Below are 19,290 nucleotides of genomic sequence, written 5' to 3' on the forward strand. Positions count from 1 at the left end.
ACTTTTCTCTGAAACAGGTTCTTTCTGAGGACACAACAAGTCATTTCCTTGTGATGTTTGCAGTGAAGTGATGCCCCACTGGACACCTGTGACTAAGGACTCTCTACACAGCCTGTTGGGGACCCATAAGGTAGAGAGGGTGGTGTATATATCTTCCATACCTCACAAGAAGAGGGTGTTGTTGTGGCACCAGCTGTAACTAGGCAGTTCAGCACTGTGCTTGCTTTTGGTCCTGTAGCCCAAATGGAGGAAGCACCAGGATTCTTTCAGAGGTCCTAGACACTGTCTTTACTTGTCTCACTGATGAAATTCAAGGACATTCCCCTTGTTAAATGTCTCCCAGACTGCTGAGTGGTGTCCTCTTAAGCCAAGGATGGTGGACATTAGCACATCTATTCTACTCTTTCCCTTTGTCAGTGACATATACAGCAACTAACCACTTCCAACACTGCCTAGATGAGACCCTGTAAGGCATTTAATACTATAATAATTAAAAAGAAGCCCAGGTAATGTGGAGAAAAGAACTCATGACCAAATTCTATCCCATGCCCCTGAAATGCCCAGCTGTTCCTGTAAGAATCTATGGCTTCAGTCATCACAAAAGTACTGCCAGAGCTGTTCATGAGGTCCAGTGGGAACATGCAGAGATCACTGTGCCCACCCTGCCAACCCATCTCACCTACACTGATGGACACTGGCTCTCAAGGTCTCCCAGGGCAGGAATCTGAAAAGATCAAACAGCCTGGTAGCTCCCTGAGCTATTCTAACCATATTTTGTGCTAGGGGTTGAATATCATTTGTCCCCTCAAGGTTCATATGCTGGAAAGCTGGTCCCTAGTAATAGTAATGAGGCATGGTGGAAGTTTTAAGAGGTAGGTCCCACTAGGGACATCAACTGATGGGAATATACCGTCAGGAGGATTAACGCTCACCCAACAGGAATGAGTGAAGTCCCACAGGAAAGAGTGAATTCCCCAGAACTGGACTAGGTAGCTTGAGAGTGGGTTGTCACAAATCAAGGCTACCCAGATGTTTGGCCACCTTCCTTTGCAAGTGTGCTTCTCACTGACACATGCTGCCATCCAGTATGTTATGAAGAAGCATGTGAATTATGACACTTGCCCATTCCTCATATTTAAGTCTTTAATTGTTATTTTTATGTTCTAGTACTTGGCTAGAAATACAGGAATTAGGTCTTCCTCTGTCCAATGGCTAACATGGGTAAATTATTAAAATTAGAAATTAAATATATTTTTATTAAGATTTTTTTATTCATTTTACATACCAATCACAGATCCCCCTCTTCCCTCTTCCCACCTCTCCTGCCTTCCCCCCCAACCCATCCCCCATTCCCTCCTACAAGAAGGTAAGGCCTCCCATGGGGAGTCAGCAGAACATTTCATAATTTGAAAAAAGAATACGTGATATGTCAGATGCTGCTGTTGGTTATTAGTTAGCTTTGCCTGTCCCTGACGACATGAAAGAGATGGGCATATATGTGCTCATGGTTTGCTCAAGAGGGCACTGCCCTTCTCCAGGAAAGGGAGGGGCCTAACAAAGGAAGTCATCTTGAGCTTCATTAGTGAACCCTGGGAAGGTACTTTGTGGGACCACTTAAGGAATCATGGTCCTTCTACCAGTTGGATTGCCAAAAAAAATAGATGGGGAGCTGAGCATATCTCTCATTGCTGGATGGTGGTTCCTGAGCAGGGTCACGGGCTCAGTTCCACACGGAGAAAACACGGCATATTAGGGAGCTGTGAACTACCCAGAGCTTCTGGCAGGAGATGGAGAACGTGAGCTCAGGCCAGAAGACAAAAACAGAGAAGAGTGGCGAAGGAAGCCAACCAAGACCCTTTCACCCTTGCCTCTTTCAGTTCTGGCAGGCCTGCGAGGTATCTCACTTCCTTGTTGCTACTTCAAGTGGTCCCTGACTTTAAATGTTTTTTTTTTTTTTTTTTTTGTTTTTTTTTTGTTTTTTTTTTTACTTCTAATTTTCAATATTATAACAGTGTAAACATCATACCTGAGATGTTGACTTTCCCAGAATAGAAATACTCAGGTGTGTTTTTCTCTCAAGATGCTGGGAAGCACCAGAGAGCTGTAGCTGTCAATGAACCCTTGAGATAACAAGTGGGACTGACATATTTAGGGGTATTGTGTTTTCACATCTCATTACAAAATACACACCTGCTTGTGGATATGTGGCAGTCACCATTTTATTAAAAACTAAGTTTTGTGTTAGACAACTTTCTCTAGCTCTAGGCTGATGCAAGTATTCTTATATTCAAGGCAAGCTAGGTTAAGTCAGGATGCTCCATATGTTAGGTGTTTGAAATAAGAGCATTTTCAGTTTGTAATGTTTTTAACTTATGGTGCATCTATGGGGACATAATTTAATTGCAAATCAACAAGCATCTTTCTATGTTGATGAATTTTTTATAGATTTATTAGGGTATAGTCTTTAAAACATGATTTTTAGAAAGTCTGACCTCAGCCAGGTGTGGTGGCACATGTCTTTAATGCCAGCACTCAGGAGGCAGAGATAGGCAGATATCTTGAATTTGAAGCCAGCCTGGTCTACAGAGCGAGTTCCAGGATGGCCATGGCTGTGCAGAGTAAGATGGAGAGTTCAGGATCCTTTGAGAGACTGTCTTGATGCAATAAAGTGGAAAGCAATAAGGGCAACACAGAATTTTGAGCTCTGACTCCATGTTCATGCACCCAGGCAACTGCACCTGCACACACACACACACACACACACACACACACACACACACACACACACGCATACTTGCCTTGAACTTGCACCAGGCCTCCTGCCTCATCCTGCTGAGTGGTGACCTTTACATTACGCACAGTTGTCCCTGAATTTGTTTTTACTTTTTGGTATGACATTGCAAAGAATCTCCACAAATTTGGGGAGACTGTTTCTTCTTGTTAATTGTTACCAACATTGTGCATTTTTCCATGTTTCAAATGGTGATAGACATTGATAAATTTCCTCTTCTTGTTCTTAGATCATTTTCCCTACTTAATGATTTATTATTTTTATATTGATTTATTGTTACGTACATTGTAAATACCCCAGCACTATTTTTAAGATTTTATTTTTATTTATTTATTTGCTTACTTATTGTATATGTATGGGTGTTTTGCCTGCATGTATGTCTGTGCACCACATGCTTGCAGAGTGCCCTCGGAGGTGGTGTCATTGACGAAGAAGGTGTCAATCCCCTGGGAATAGAGTTACAGTTGGTAGTGCCATGTGGGGTTTGGGAATTGAACCTGGGTTCTCTGGAAAAGCGGCCAGTGCTCTTAACAACTGAGCTGTCTGTACAGCCCCAGCGCTCTTCCTTTAGTTGATGTTGTGTATTATTCTTCATCAGTTTTATGTAGTTTTTGTGTAGTCACACACACCAGCATCATCACTCCAAGTTTTCCTCTCTAGCAGTGATTTTTAGATAGCTGTTTCTTCTCCCAGAGTATTTGATGCAATACTTGTATCTTCTGATTTTCTATTTATTTATTTCGTGCTATGCTGAGGTAGGATCTAGGAACTCACACATGCTACACAATCACTCATTCTACCACTGAGCTATATCCCCAGGCCTGGTTTTCATTTTTATCTGTAACTAAAATACTTTCATTTTTCCCTTGAAGTGCTTGGCCATTTAACTGAACAGTATTCACTGACAAGCCATTTTGGTACCCTGTTTTTATCAGGTGTATATGGTATATGAACCTGGGTTCACTTTTAGACTTTGTTCTTTTTCATCATTCTATCTATTCATATGTTGTTTAGTGTATTATTTTTATCATGCTAGTTAAAAAAAACCTCTTTAACATAAAATGTGCCAAATCCTATCAAGTTACATTATTTTGCTTAATTTTCCTCACTTGGCTAGCAGGCTTTCTTTCCTAAGAACCCTGGAGATCAGGAAGCAGGAGATCCTCCCACTCTTAATCACTTTTTCTGCCTGGGGAACATTTCACAGGAAATGCACTGAGTTCCGAGAGCCTTCAGAGAATCCACTAACTCTTTTCTTCCCCTTTCTGCTCTTATAGCCTCTCTCCAGCTAGGGGGTCAGGCTTGCTCAAAATCCACCACCGGCTTTCTTCTCCTTCCTGCTTGGACCCATAACCCACCCACCCCTCTAGTCTCTGCTTTCCTGAGGCTGCTTTCTGACATTTCAGCCCTGGCCTAACCCCTGCCACTCATGCTTGAAGTGTTAAGGGGAAATAACCAGGCAGAAGAATGAACAGTGAGGTCACTGCTCTCTTACTTCAGATCAAAGGGACTGGTGACATCTCAAAAGCACTTCATTTGGTCCTTTTAAGCAGGAATTAAGGGTCTTGTTCATTTGGCTCCCTTGATCATTCATTCCATTTGCTCTTCTTACTAAACAAATATAGAAGGGACTATTTCACTCAGGCAAGTGCCTCTGTGACACAAAAGTGGTTCAGACAAGCAGGTGACAGAGCCTACAGACTCCTAAGAAAATATATATAAAATATGTCAATATCAGAAGAGTGTCTACGTATGGGACCCCCAATTCTCACTCATAGTCCAAGTGGAACCAGCTGACCCTTGAGGTGGCTATTGTCCATGCAAACGCTTAAGATTCCATAATATTTGAATGTACAACTCCATGTCCATTAATCCTTCCACAATCACATGGTCACAAAAGAGAGGGCACGAGAGAAATGGGCACAGATCTCATTCTGACCATCTGGAAGTAACATATACCAGAGGTCCATCCCTGTCTCTTGAGGGCTGTCACTGAAACATTAGAGAAACCCAGAAAATCTAACATGGGAGTCTATGCAGACTAGTCGGCACAGATGTGCCCTGTGGCAATGAAATGTCTTGATCTCTGAGTAGCTTGGCAATAGCACAAGTAGATGGCTCCTGTCTGTGGTCCTGGCTAAGAGCTCTTAGATCATCTATTCATTCTAAATCTACTGCCAAGCACCCCTACTGCCTGCTGCTGCAATTCAGTCCTAGAGATCACCTCTCTGCCTCCTTAGGGCTCTTAGAGCACATCACCAGCCATTCCATCTTTGTATCCAGCGCTGGATAAGATTTGATATCTCAATAACATTTTCCCCCTACTAGGAAGGGTTTTCGGACTGTGGTTGTTTTGTTTTTCAAACACACCTTTGAGTCTGAATAAGGAGAATTCCCAGATGGTAAGAGTGGTTGAGAATTCCTCAGATAAGTGATTCAATTGTCAGTGGTGTGTGTGTCAAAAGGATTCAGAACAAAAATAGGATCCCAGAGAAGGAAAATATCAGAGGGCTCCTCTCAGGCTGTGCATTATGGGATGGGTTGAGAACCAGGAGGGGTCTTGAGAATATACATTAAACTAGCTGGACATGGTGATATATGCCTGTGATCCCAGACTCTGCAGGTTGAGGACAAGAGAATGGGCAGTTTGAGACCAGCTTGAGCTGTATAGAAAGACTCTGTTTAAAGAAAAATGAAAAAGAAGGAAAAGAAAACAAGAAATGAACATTTAAAATAAAATAAAAATACTATTAAACCAAATAGGGCTTCTCAATTAATCTTCTGTGTAAGACCCCACAGCAGACATGTATGGATGGATGTCAGTGACTTTCTTGATCCAAGTGGCAGTGTGTAGATTATTATATCTCCTAAGAGTTTAAGAGTCACATAATTCCAGCTTTACTTCTTGCTTATGCCAGTTAGAAAGGGACCTTGGCTCAAATGGCTCAGGGTAGAATGAAAGGTTTAAAACCTTCACAGGTTTGCTGAGCAGGGGGTGGCTGGGTGTTCTAAAACTTTGAATTTGAACTTCTGAGATATTTGCTGCAGTCTTCTTTTTAGTAAGGCTGTGTCTACAGATAATCTTGATGTGTTCTGTGTTCAGAGCAAACCAAGCTCTCCTGGCCTGTGGTGCTGGTGGATTTGAAGACTTCTCTGAAAGGGGTTGAGGTATCAACATCCTAGACCTTCAACGTGACAGGAAATTGTTTTTCTCGTCATAGAATTCTGTTGTTCTTTCCTTCCTGTTGTTAAGAAACAAGCTGGGGAGGGATGAAGCGATGGCTCAGTGGTCAATAGTACAAGCTGCTCTTCCAGAGGACCTGGGTTCAATTCCCAGTACCCACATGGTAACTCACAACCATTCTGTAACTCCAGTTCTAGGAAATTTGACAAGTTCTTCTGGCTTCTGCTGGCACCAGCCACAGATGTGATACACAGATATATATGTGTAGGCAAAACAGTCATACACATAAAAATAAAATACATTTTTTAAAAGGAAGAGATTTGGTATCATTATTGGGATAGGTAATGGTTCCTTTGAAAGGATCCCACAAGGCTGTCAGGACCTTCAGGGAATCTCAATGGCAATATTGTTATGTGTGGCCCTATCCTCAAATACTTACCTGCTAGGACCAGGGTGGGCATCGAAGACAAGCAGACTTGTCTCCACAGGAGTTTTGGGCTGGTAGCGGGGCAGTGCTTCCTGCCTCTATGCTCTGTGTCTATGTCTATTTCCTGTCCTTGGACAGTCTAGGGCAGTGGTTATCAACCTCCCTAATGCTGCTACCCTTTAATACAGTTCCTTACATTGTGGTCACCCCCAACCATAAAGTTATTTTGTTGCTACTTCATAACTGTACTTTTGTTACTGCAATGAACCATAATGTAAATATCTGATATGTGACCCCCCTCCACCCCCTCCAAGGGGTCATGGCCCAGAGGTTGAGAACTAGAGACAGGAAGCAGGAGGGTGTGAGCAAGAGAGACACAGAAGGGTTCAGGGAGACAGCTCAACCCGACCTGTTCCCTGCTGCTTCTTATGCACATGTGGAGCCATCTACTTATAGGAGCAGTTTCCCTTTGGCTTAACCAAGATCCAGTTGCTTCCTGGCTGTAAAAGGACCCTCTCTAAGCTGCCTCCGCCTGTGTGCCCAGGTGTGGCCTCTGCACCAAGAATTATTTGTTCTTTATTGTGCAACTGACTTGTTTTTCAGAAGGTGCCAGGAACAAGGAAACAAAAAAATCTCAGTTAGGAGTTGGCTTCACATTGTCTAAAAGTGTGGGGCTTTTCTCATAAAACACGATATCTTATCTGTGAGTCATGCTGAGGGGCTTCTTGGAAGAGGGGTTCAGTTTGGGTGGGGGAGACTATACAGAAAGCACAATTCCCTCTGGTTTCTGGAACAGGAGAGTGAGAGCTCCAGCTTAGAGAGGGGATACTTGCGTCCTTTTTTATGGGCCTGTGGTCTACCCAGGTGTCCCTCCCATGTCTTGAATACAGGTATAATTAAAATAAATTTTGAAAGAGTGTGTCAAAATCAACCAAATACATAGAATTGTTAGCTTTGAGGTCAAGAAAAATTTGTTCATGATTCACCAACCCTACCATCCCAAGTCACCCTTGTCTGAGTCCCCTCTCTCCTTTGGGCCTCCCTTTTCACGTTTGAAAGATAAGGAGGATGGGGCTGGAGAGATTGCTCAGCATTTAACAGCACTTGTTGCTTTTGCAGAAGACCTGCGTTCAAGTCTCAGCATCCATATGGTGGCTCACAACCACGCATAATCCTAGTTTCAGAGAATCAGCAGGCACGTGTATGGTTCACATACATAATTCCAGTAAAACATTCATGCACATAGAATAATGATAAATTTTAAAATAGATAGGGAGTATTAACTAGGTAATCTTTGAATCAGAAAAGATAGAATTCTCTAGAACTGTCTGGCAGCAGAAGGCTTAGGTAACTTTGAGCATGGCCAGCTCCTCTACTCCTGTCTTCTTCCTGAGACTCCAGATGAGTTTACAAATGACACAGAGGTCCTTCTCAGCCCCACTGATAGGGCTTTTGAGGAACGTTATCCTAGGTGTAGCCATGATGTTGAGTAAGGAAACAGATATTTCCCGCCCAGCCACTCTCCTGGGTTTCCAGGCAGCTCGAGGTCTCTAGTATACCATTTTTTTAGTTTGGGGGCATCAGAAAGAAATCCTGACCAGAAATGGCCCACCGATGGAATATGAAGCCAGGAGCCAGGGTGATCTCACCCTGGAGAGAATAAGAACCGAGAGCTAGGGCCGGTGTGTGTGCCTATTAGGTGATGAAGGAGAATAACAGAGATAGAAGAAAAAGCCATCAGGAGCAGCCAGGACACCAGAAACCTCAGGCAAGAGTGGAGAAAGCCCAACTGAGAAAGTTTAAAGAGGGTGCGACCAGCTAAGCCAAACACAGCTGAAAATTTGAAAAGCCTCAGGACCAAGAAGATGACATTGCATTCTGTGACAGGTCATAGAGATGGCCCTTTACCCCTTACAATGGGGAAAAGAGGGCCTCTCTTTCCCCTGAGAGTTTTTCGGCATGGGAAGGAAGCCGTGCACGATACTCTGAGAGATGTGTCTGTGGTAGCCCTGCCTTTGGCCTGCTTTTTACAGAGAACCCAAGCTAGACAGGTAGTCACCTTTTATTAGGATGTTGGCAACACACAGGTCTGAGCCATACCATAGTGGCCAAGCTCCTGGTCAAGTATTGTCCCGTCTCCTACCCACAGTGGCTCAGAACTCACAGACGACAAGGCGCCGCTCTCCACAAACCTTGTCGTTCCATTGGCCATTGGTAAAGATCTCCACACAGTTCTCCGCCCCACCGTTGTTGTTGGGCTCCCCTGGAGCCCAGTTGGAATACACCAGGGGCTCTCCTGTGGGGTACGTGAACTTGCCTTCTGTGTCCATGTCTGTCATGCTCAGAAAAGCAGCTTTGTTGTGGGCTGTGATCAGCTGCTGGATGGCAGCATTCTCAGCAGCAGAACGTGGGGAGGCCAGCTGCCCTCCAGCCTGCCTGCACACCTCTCGGGCTTCCTCAAAAGGCTTCTCAGAGCCTGCTGCCCTGAAGATCTTGTCTCCAACACTTTGGCCATCAGGGAAGACAGTGGCTGAAAGAAGAGGGAAGGTGGGCTGAGTGGTGGCCAACCCCAGCTAGAGTTCTGGGGCTATGAGTAATTTGAGTTGGCGCTGGAACCTCCTCCCAATCTTCTCATGAAGGGTAAATAGGGAACCAGAGATGATGAAGCAAAGACACTCCATTCCAGAGGGTCCTAGTATCACACTGTAGTCTGTGAGGGGATGCCGTGTCCCCCCATTCACAAGCAAGTGCATTTGAGCTCAAAAAGATTAAATACAAGTCCCCAAGTTGGTGTAATTGGGGGGAATGTCACACATTCTGACACCAAAGCTCAGACATAGGCTGGGAGACTCAGTGGATAAAGATGCTTGCTGTTCAAGTATGAGAGGTTGAGTCTAGATCCACCATACCCACATAAAAGCTGGACATGGAGTACAAGTCTGGAACCTGAGCACCCAGAGTGGAGACAGGTGGATCCTAGGGTGGGGTAGAGGGCCTCACTGACCAGCCAACATTACTAAGATAGTAAGCACCAGTTTTAGTGGGAGATCCTGTCTCAAAAAAGACAAGGTGGGGTTGGGGATTTAGCTCAGTGGTAGAGCGCTTGCCTAACAAGCGCAAGGCCCTGGGTTCGGTACTCAGCTCTGGAAAAAAAAAAAAAAAGACAAGGTGGAGGGCTGCAAAGATGACTCAGAGGTAAAGGTGTTTGCTTCTTGCTGCATAACCTGGTGATCTGAGTTCAATCCCTGGAACCTACATAAAGGTAGGAGGAGAGAACTGACTTCACAAAGTTGTCCTCTGACTTCCACATGAGCACCGCCATGGTACACTTTAAGTCATACATGAATACACACATAATAAAATATAAAAATAAAGTGGTAAAGAACACCTAACATCAACCTTTAGCTTAGGGAGGGAGAGAGAGAGAGACAGAGAGAGAGAGAGAGAGAGAGAGAGAGAGAGAGAGAGAGAGAGAGAGAGAGAGAGGAGAGAGGAGAGGGAGGGAGAGAAAGACAGATAGATAGATGAGAGAGGGAGGGAGGGAGGGAGGGAGAGGAGAAGGGAGAGAGAGAGGGAGAAAAAGAGAGAGACAGAGAGATATTCTTGTTTGGCCTGTGATATGTCAGCTACTATGTAGAACTGAACAACTTCTCCCAGGAAATTACTTTTGAGAGTACAGTAGACGTAATTTGTCAGGCAGGGTCTTTGCTGTGTGCTGGGGTTAGGAGACAGTCAAGGAAAGAGTGGGGCATCTGAGAGTTGGGTCAAGTCCCAGGTTGGCCACAGCTTCCTAGTCCTGGAAGTGCTGGAGAGATTGAAGTGATTTGAGAGGTGCATGTGTTCAGGGTTAATGGTGAAACCCAAAAAGGAATCAAATCAGCTAGTAAGACCCTAGTAACAACTATCTGAGGCCAGACAAAGTCACGTCCCTTTCCACTTCTTTGACTCTGAAGTGATGGGTTATATCACAGGACTTCATCTGCATAGCACGTCACACCTCTTTCCTTCAGTGTGCACCCAATCCCTGTGCTTTTGTATTCATGCATGGCAGTGTGCAAAGGATACTAGACTCTCAGGACTTGCATTCTGGAAAGGTCTTACACTGTGAGGCTGGTCAGAGTCCAAGCTGTGTCCTGATTCACTGCCCTTCTCCTCTGAGTAGCTTTAAAATGACCTCGGTGAAGATTCTCCATGGGCTCAGGATGGTACCTAGAGCAGCTCTGAACAGGTAGTGCAGGACTCATGTGATATCACAGGGTTCATGATCCTGGGTGAGCTTGCCTATGCTACATGAACACATCCACTCATTCACCCAAAGCACACAGAAGGACCCAATATGTGTCTTGATGTGTGTGCAAGTCTGTGTTTCCTTATATCACACACACACTATGTGTGTTGATAGATGCTGAATGTGTTGCTCCAGCCTCAAGTCTAGCCCTAGACTTAGTTCCTGCTCATTCCCATCCTAGACCTAGAGCAAAGCTCAGCCAAATGAGTAACCCTAGCTCACCACCGTCCAGAACTCATCACTGACAGATTGTTTGGATGCGGGAACTCACCTTTCTTATAGCGAGAGAAGGCAGTTTCTAGATGCTGTAGCTGTCCTTTCAAGGTCTCTATCTGTTGCCTCAGTGCAGCACTATCTACACAGGGGAAAGAAGAGAAATGGCCATGTAAGGACTGTGCTGCAAACCTAGGAATAACTTCAGCCTGGGCCCCAGAAAAAAGGGGAAGGGTCAAGGTGGGGGGCTTACTAACTCTCATCATCTGGGGGAACAGCTTCTCCCTGCTGTGAATGGTTTTCTTTTTTCCTTTTCAAAAAAACTATTGTGTGTGGGATGGTGTTGTGTGTGGTGTACGTTTATGTATGCTATGTGTGTATGTACATGTGATCCAATATTGATATCAAGCTTCTTCATTCACCACCTTATACACCGGGGTAGAGTCTCTCACTTGAACCCCCTGCTTGATTATTTGACTAGTCTAGCTAGCCAGTTTGCTCCAGGGATCCCGTCTCTGCCTTTATAGGGCTGAGATTACTGGCACACTGTCAGATAAAAAAATTACCAAGTTGCCTTCCCACATGACTGAGATAGTTAAGCCAGAACCTAACTGGCGTTCCATCTATCTGCTGATCCCAACTTCCATTCACCACCTGTACTAATGAAGTTGGGGTCAGTAATCTCAGCCCTATAAAGGCTGAAGGATGCTACACCCCAGTGAGTGTCCCAGTGTCCAAAGCCTCTGCCTTACCTGGGAGCCCACTTTCCCCTTTGGCTCCTTTGTCTCCAGGAGTACCTCTGTCCCCCTTGAGTCCCAGGGGCCCTCTGGAACCTGGAGCTCCCTGTGGACCCACAGCTCCCGCAACTCCTGGAATCCAAAAATAGCTGGCTAAGCTGTGTATCCATTTTACAGCATTTTTGCCTCATTTGACATAATCTTAATTCCAGCTCCGACCCTCCTCACATGCAGACTCTTCCCAGAAACCAGACACGTGCCCACTCTGTGTATGGCTGTCCTTATTGCCTGGCAATCCACTTTGTTTACAACTTCCCGCAAAGAGACCCCCTGTGGCTTAAAACAGTCCTCTCCCTACATAAGAGCAGTCCCAGAGGCCCCACATTCATCCTTCTTGGAAGCAGTCTGCCTCCACAGCCTAGCTTTGACTTAATGGGTAAGCAGAAGACGGAATATAGGCCTTGGCAGCCCTCGGGAGGGCGCAGTAGAACTCCATCCAGCCTTCCATGGATTCCTCACTTACCTGGTGCCCCAGCAATCCCAGGGGCTCCTCGCTCACCAGGGGCACCTCTTTCTCCCTTGGGCCCCGCCGGGCCTTTTGCTCCTGCAGATCCCTGTGTGCCCGGAGCACCTACTTCTCCTGAGAAAGGAATCAACAGGGAGAAACGCTGCTAAGAGTGTGTTCAGGGTGCATCCTTTCCTCAGCAGCAGGCCTTTTCACAGAACTGCAGGGTTAGTTAGAGAGGTGGAAACATTGTTCCTTGCTGCCTGGGGTTCCTCTGTGGAGGGCAATTGAGACATACCGTCAGTGTAGCAAATGTGAGAGAGGTGTGAATGCCGAGGTCTTGGCAGTGTTAGTACCCTGGGTTCCTCCTGGTCACATGACCATGCCCCAGGTCACACCAAGGGCATCCACTGTCATTCTTCCTTTCTCCACCCCAGAGTAGCCATGCCCCTGGCCTACCTTTTGGCCCAACCTCTCCTTTAGGACCTGGTTTGCCTTGAGGTCCTATGTTCCCCTGCTTCCCAGAGGGACCTTCTTTCCCGGCTGGACCAGGCACACCTGGAAGTCCTGGAGGTCCTGGCAGAAAAGGATCAGCCTGGTCAGTGAAAGTGGGTAAGATGAATGTCAGAGCAGTGGGCGAGGAGACAATAGTCCATCCTGAAACAACGCAGTGTCTCCTTCAGAGCATCCTTTTTCCCTCTTCCTGGACAAGTTCTGTGCCTGCCACTTCCATATCCTCATGATAGAAGCAGCAGCTGGAGGCACCAGCTGAATCCCATGACCCATTGCTCACCACATGGTCCAGAGTCTCCCTTTGGTCCAGGTTCTCCAGTTGAGCCATTGTCCCCTTTGGCCCCAACTGGACCTACAGGGCCTGGTATCCCCGAAAGCCCCACAGGTCCTGGCAAACCTATAGAAACAAAAGAAAAGGATCCAAAGTTAGTCCTAGGCTCAGGAGGGACCAATATCTACAGGATGAAGTCTGCAGAATTTCTTCAGGGTTCTGCAGAACATGGACTGCCTACAGTCACACATCCTGGTCCTGTGGTGACCCATAAAATGAAAACCAGTGTCCCCACTAAGAGGAAATAAATGTCCGTGGGTTGGAGATGAGTTCAAGCCAAGAACTTCCTTTCATGCAGTGCTCTTTCCCCTGTCCCAAGGCCACTTTGTCAGCAGGAGGTAATCTCTCAGCATTGACTGATCAGTGTCCACAGGACAAGTAGGTAGATGTGTAAGTCCATGTATATAACTGCTCCTCTGGGATAAAGAGAGAAACAGGGATCTCTGAGAGAGCAAGTTGTTACACTGAGCCCCTTTCCTCTTGTGTGGTTCTCCTGGGTGGCTCTCGAGCCCCAGCCCATTCATACAGGGAGCCACTCTGTATCTTACCTGAGACATATTCTCTTGCCCTTTATTCCATGTAGCCTAGAGACAGTATTTATCCTAAGTGTCACTACTTCCTTCCAACCAAAATGCAAACTGGGGCAAAAACATAGCATTTGATTCCATCAAAACTTCAGCTCAGGGTAGTGTGTCCCTCTACTTGTGTTGCAGGTTTATTGAGTTTCCCATCTACCAATGAGACTCTGCAGGGTCAGTATTTTCATGATCAATTCCTTTGATTATTAGTACATCTGATAAACCAGACAAATACACCAACTCAGTCAGCAGGGACATTGAACTTTACCCAGAAGACTCAATTTAAAATAAATTTTTGGTTCCATACTTTGTCAAAGATTATTTGGCAAATATTATTCTCACTGGGAGATAGGCAAACTGAGACTTGATGACAATGAGTAGATGTCTCTGAGGGTCATAGTCACAGAGAGGTAGCTAATAGTCAAATCTGTTTAATGCAGAAGCCTGTGTTCTTCAACTTTATCATCATGTTCCCTATGGCTTTTGAAAGAATCAAATGGATTTTCAAGTGAATATCCACCCAAACACAGATCTGAATATAGAAACATGAATTCCAATCTTCCTTTGTAATGTCCTAACCAGGGCCTGCCAATAAGATCTGTTTATAGGACTGTGGAGCTTCATCTTTCCCACCATGTATATAGTAGAGTTTAAATATTAAAACTAACTGTCCACATAGGCACCATTTAATCAAAATGAACAATTGCTAACTGATGGAACAGGGCCTGATAGATTAACCCCCAATATCAATAGTTTACCCATTCTTGAGACAAGAAGAATCCAAAGATCCTCAGGGAGGAATCAAGCCAGCTGGGTGATGGGAGGAAACACATGGTACATCAAAAAAAAAAAAAAAAAAAAAAAAAAAAAAAAAAAAAAAAAAAAAGACATGTGTTTGGCAGGTAGCAGGGACACCAGGGGGAAACTCATTCCCTAGAAGGAAGAAGCCCACATCCAAGTTCATCACAGAGCATCTGGGGGTTCAGGTTGGTTCACATTCTGATCCTCCCCTCACCCCACCAGAATGAGCCCCTGATCCCAGCTCTACCTGGATCACCCTTCTCGCCCCGTGGACCCTCTCTCCCATCCCGTCCATCACGACCAGGCAGGCCATTCTCTGTGGGGTTACACATGACTAGGGTGCAGGTGTTGGCTACTGATCTCTGTGAGAGGGTCTTCACTTCTGCTCCCTGGTTCCCCAGGGGCTGCACAAGCAGAACAAGCACGGACAGAAGGTGCAGCATGGCCTGCAGGGATGAGAAAGGGAAGAGAGGTGATGACGGTTCTAGGATCTGGATTAGGTGGTGACCGCTGAGTCTGGAGATGAGAAATCTTTATCCCCACATCTTCCTCCAGGATGAGAGTCCAGAGCAGTGAGACAGTAAGACTCCAAAGGCAGTTTATGGAGATGGGTACATGTTCTGGCCTTCGAGGAAGTGAGTTATCTGACTAGCACTCTGATAGGGGTTGACAGTACTGTCCATCTCTTCTCTGGTGGCCCATGAGTGTAATGGCTGGGTCTAATGTTCCTCACTGAGGACTGTCCTCATCCATGATCCTCCTTCTCTCTGTCTATAAACTAGGACAACTGGCTCATCTGAGTTGAAGCCAAGTCTGCTTTACCTCCCTTGCTATCTAGATCAGCACCAACCGCTCACAGCACTGGTCCATAAATACACTTGGGTCTGAGTGCTTCTAGATGCTTGCACTGAGCTCAGGCTGGAGTGTGGCTGCATGCTTGCCAGGAAATTTAGCATTCCTGGACTAGGCATCGAGTCCATAAGGAAGGTCCTAGAGGGAACATAGCTAGAGTTTCATAGATATTAAGTTAACCACTGAAGAGACTCCAGAAGTCTACTGGACTATCTGAGAGGGCTTCAGGGAGAGCCTTTGTTTTGGGGAGGGAACATTCCAGGTGGGCTATTCAGTTCTGAGGTTGGTTTGAGGAGGAACTGAGAGAAGATATTTAGCAGAGTATTCAGTCACTGTCTGAGAGGGCCGTATTCTGGCTAAGACCTGACCTCAGGGTGCAAGACTTTGGTCATTCCCTAAAAAGAGTGCCTGTGTCACTTTTCTCAAGGTCTTAACTTCCCAACACTACCAACACTTATCAGTAGTGTCACAAGGCTGGCAACCACGCATGCCTTCAACCATGGAGGACAGTCAAGATCTGAATTATAATAACATCTTTCATTTCAAAGAAGAGCCAGTGGGCAGCAGTGGCTGGTAACAAAGTCAAAGGGGCCTGTACAATGAAAGGGTTCACTGTAACTAAGGATGGGGTACATGATTGCCAGAGCTTCCTGACCAGAGATGTACTTCTCCACCTGCTGGTGGTTATGGGCTAAGTCTTCTTTCCACTTCTTATTCACAATTTCCTCAGGTCTCTATGGATTCCCTAGCAATGCCTTAATGAACTCATGGGCCCCTTTACCCTAGTTTAGCAGAGGTTTCGTCATCACTCCTGAAAAACAGGTCCAAGTCAGAGCAAGGCCACTGTTCCTTGGCCTGTAGCCACCTTAACTTTAGGACCCCGAGCCCCATTCTGGGGAAGAGTCAAGACAAAGGACCTTCTGCTCTACTGTCTGTTTGCCTGAGCATGAAAGAAGTCTGCAGAGAGCAGATCCACAGGCTTTCAGATCTGAGACAGGCAAGTTAGCTGGGGTGGTGCACTCAGTTTGTGCTATGCTTTCAGAGTAAAAGTTCCTTGAGAACAGTGGTTTTTCCTACTGTTGACTGGCAATTCAGAGACCTTGTGTAGTTAAGTATATTGTTTAATAATGACTTGGGGCTAAGAAAGAACTCAGGTTATCCTTGTTTCTATGCTATTTGTACCAGCCTGAGTTTAAAATCCCAGCCCAAGAAAGTCTGGGCAGTTCTTTATCCACTATCTTTCTCAAGAAATTGGGAACCAAGACAGAATTCCCCCCGAATTCTCCATACCATCTGTGTAGGTTTGGAGAAACATTATATAGCACTAATCCACACTACCCCAACTCAGAAAGCAAATCTTCCACTGAGCCAAAGAAGGTGACCTAGGGACAGAGGATATTTTCCTCTCACTATGTCTTTTGCCTCCACCCCTCACAACTCCTTATCCTGAACCTAGAACCAGAACCGGGACTCTTCCTTCCTCAAAATCAGTGGGATAAACATCCCAGATGGACAAATACCCACAAGAGATAGGGAAATGAAATGAGAGGCAGAGACACTCACAGATTGCTTCCTCTAGGCACCGGGAGCTCCAGGTAAATGAACCTCTGTTTGTCAGTCACCCACTATTTATGCCTGCCTGCCCTGTAAGTAGAGCTGCCCAGCATTGGTCTTCTGAGAAAAGTAACACACACACACACACACACACACACACACACACACACACACACACAATTTTCTTCCTGTTGACTCACTCACTCTTACTCCACCTACACTCTGGAAACCTGCCCCCAATATACCCAACACTATGCATACCTGGCACCTTAGCAATGCACTGTTGGCCAGTGACCTCAATACCCCCAGTGTCTGGTATTGGAGAAGTCCAGGAATCTGAGGCCCAGAGCCCATCATGCTGCACAATGGCTTTCAATGATTGAAGAAAAAGGAAACCCTCACATCTACATATCTCCAAAGTTAGGATCCACTGCTGTGTCTACTTCCTTTTTCTTCTCAAAAGCATTGCCCAGATATTGAGAAAGAGCTGGGAGCTGCTTGGCATAGCCAGGAAGGGTGGGGCAGATAAGGAGACTGCAGAAGCAGCAACCCATGAGGACTGTAGTTCAGGCAGCTGCATCTTGGAAGCAGACACTATTTTATACACTGCGCTAAAATGCAAAGAGCTCATCACTTATCCTCCATGGTATGAACTTCCCTTAGCATGTGGGCATCTTGGCCCTTGTTCTTCTACCTTCCTAGCAAGTATTGACTTGTATATTGCCCTGGTTATTAAATAAAAGTCTTGAACTCTCGTTACTCAGTGGTAACACTCTTTTAGGCATCTCTTCACTTCCAGGGTCTATTGGGAAGTTGTCAGTTCTGCTGCCCTTGCTATTACCTTTGTTTTCAGATTCCCATCACTTGAGATTTTTTTTCAAATCTGTCTTTGTCTCTTGGTCCCATGTATGTGTGTGTGTGTGTGTGTGTGTGTGTGTGTGTGTGTGTGTGTGTGTGTGTGCACCTGTTCAAGCTCTACATATCTCAAGGCCAAGGTGGCTTTATCTCCTGATCCTAGAGTTAAGGCAATATGTTTTTTTTTTTTTTTAAGCAAAACTCCATTTTGATGAAAGACAATTTGGATATCTATTTTTTAGGAGAAAACAAGAGATTACAGCATACACAGCTGAAGGAGACACAGCACACATGCTCTGGAAGGGAAAGGGAGACAGTACAGCTGACCATGAAGACAATGATGACAATATCCACAGCACTAAGATTGTCATTAGCAATTCCCTGAAGCGCCTGATTGTAGAAATGGGCCAGCAGTGGGAACCAGCTAACCCCATCCCTCCCATAATCATTCTGAGCAAATTGGCCAGTAGCCCTGCACCCCATATATTGGCCAGAGCAGCAACACTGCAAAAACCAATGTGCCCTTCCCTCCAAATTTAAGTGCAGGTATGTAGACCAGAAAGTTATAGAAAATTCTCACAGAACGGTATTTCGCTCCCTCTTATCAAATCGTGTCTTGATCTGGAATTTTATTAACTCTGAGAACCTGGTCGGAGGCATTATTTTTCACTTCTTACCTAATTTGTTTCCTCTTATGATTTGCTGGAGTGTGTGTTGTATAGTGCATAAACTTCACTTGTTTATTCCATCAGTAGATGCAGTTTGTAGGAGGCACAATATTTCCATGTCAGAAAATCAAAACTTTATATATTTATATATATATATATATATATATATACATATATATATATATATATATAATTTTACAATACCATTCAGTTCTACATATCAGCCATGGGTTCCCCTATTCTCCCCCCTCCGACCCCCTCCCCTTACCCCCAGCCCACCCTCCATTTCCACCTCCTCCAGGACAAGTCCTCCCCCAAGGACTGCAATCAACCTGGTAGACTCAGTCCAGGGAGGTCCAGTCCCTTCCTCCCAGACTGAGACAAGTATCCCTGCATAAGCTCCAGGTTTCAAACAGCCAACTCATGCAATGAGCACAGGACTTGGTCACACTGCCTAGTTGCCTCCCAAACTGATCAAGCCAATCAACTGTCTTACCTATTCAGAGGGCCTGATCCAGCTGGGGGCCCCTCAGCCTTTGGATCATGGTTCATGTGTTTCCATTCATTTGGCTATTTTTTTTCAATAATTGAGTAAAACTGAAATTTATTATATGCCACAGTCGTCCTAGGGACCTCCATGCTATATATAGCCTCAATGGTTCTATGGGTTGTGGTCTGATTGTTCTTTATTTTATATCTAGAATCCACCTATGAGTGAGTACATACCATAACTGTCTTTCTGGGTTTGGGTTACCTCACTCAGGATGATTTTTTCTAGTTCCATCCATTTGCCTGCAAATTTCATGCAGAAAATCAAAATTTAAGCCATGAAAAATAGAAGTTGACACCACAGTGTTAACTTATTGATGGCTATACCCTTGACAGGATGCACTAAGAGGGGGCACAGAGTGACAGTTTTTTTTTTTGTGTGTGTGTGTGTGGTACTTTTGCTAGAATTGTACAACCTCAGTCTAATCATGACAAAATTCCAGA

General features: G+C 45.2%; 1 protein-coding gene across 2 annotated transcripts; it reads right to left on the reverse strand.

Annotated features, from left to right (window-relative positions):
• Positions 1–8,446: 8,446 nt before the first annotated feature.
• On the reverse strand, positions 8,447–17,192 carry Sftpd (surfactant protein D). Of its 2 annotated transcripts, none has more exons than XM_076544443.1 (8): positions 17,036–17,192; positions 14,616–14,814; positions 12,939–13,055; positions 12,605–12,721; positions 12,164–12,280; positions 11,656–11,772; positions 10,962–11,045; positions 8,447–8,932 (listed from the first exon to the last, which is right to left on the reverse strand). In XM_076544443.1, exons 1-8 carry the CDS (start codon positions 17,129–17,131, stop codon positions 8,556–8,558), a joined length of 1,224 nt encoding a protein of 407 aa, XP_076400558.1. In that variant the 5' UTR covers positions 17,132–17,192; the 3' UTR covers positions 8,447–8,555. The 2 variants fall into 2 exon arrangements, with proteins under 2 accessions (XP_076400558.1, XP_042140167.1); XM_042284233.2 differs by lacking the exon at positions 17,036–17,192 and adding an exon at positions 16,784–16,936.
• Positions 17,193–19,290: the final 2,098 nt, after the last annotated feature.

Source organism: Peromyscus maniculatus, chromosome 9, assembly GCF_049852395.1.
Source record: "Peromyscus maniculatus bairdii isolate BWxNUB_F1_BW_parent chromosome 9, HU_Pman_BW_mat_3.1, whole genome shotgun sequence".
NCBI lineage: Eukaryota > Metazoa > Chordata > Mammalia > Rodentia > Cricetidae > Peromyscus > Peromyscus maniculatus.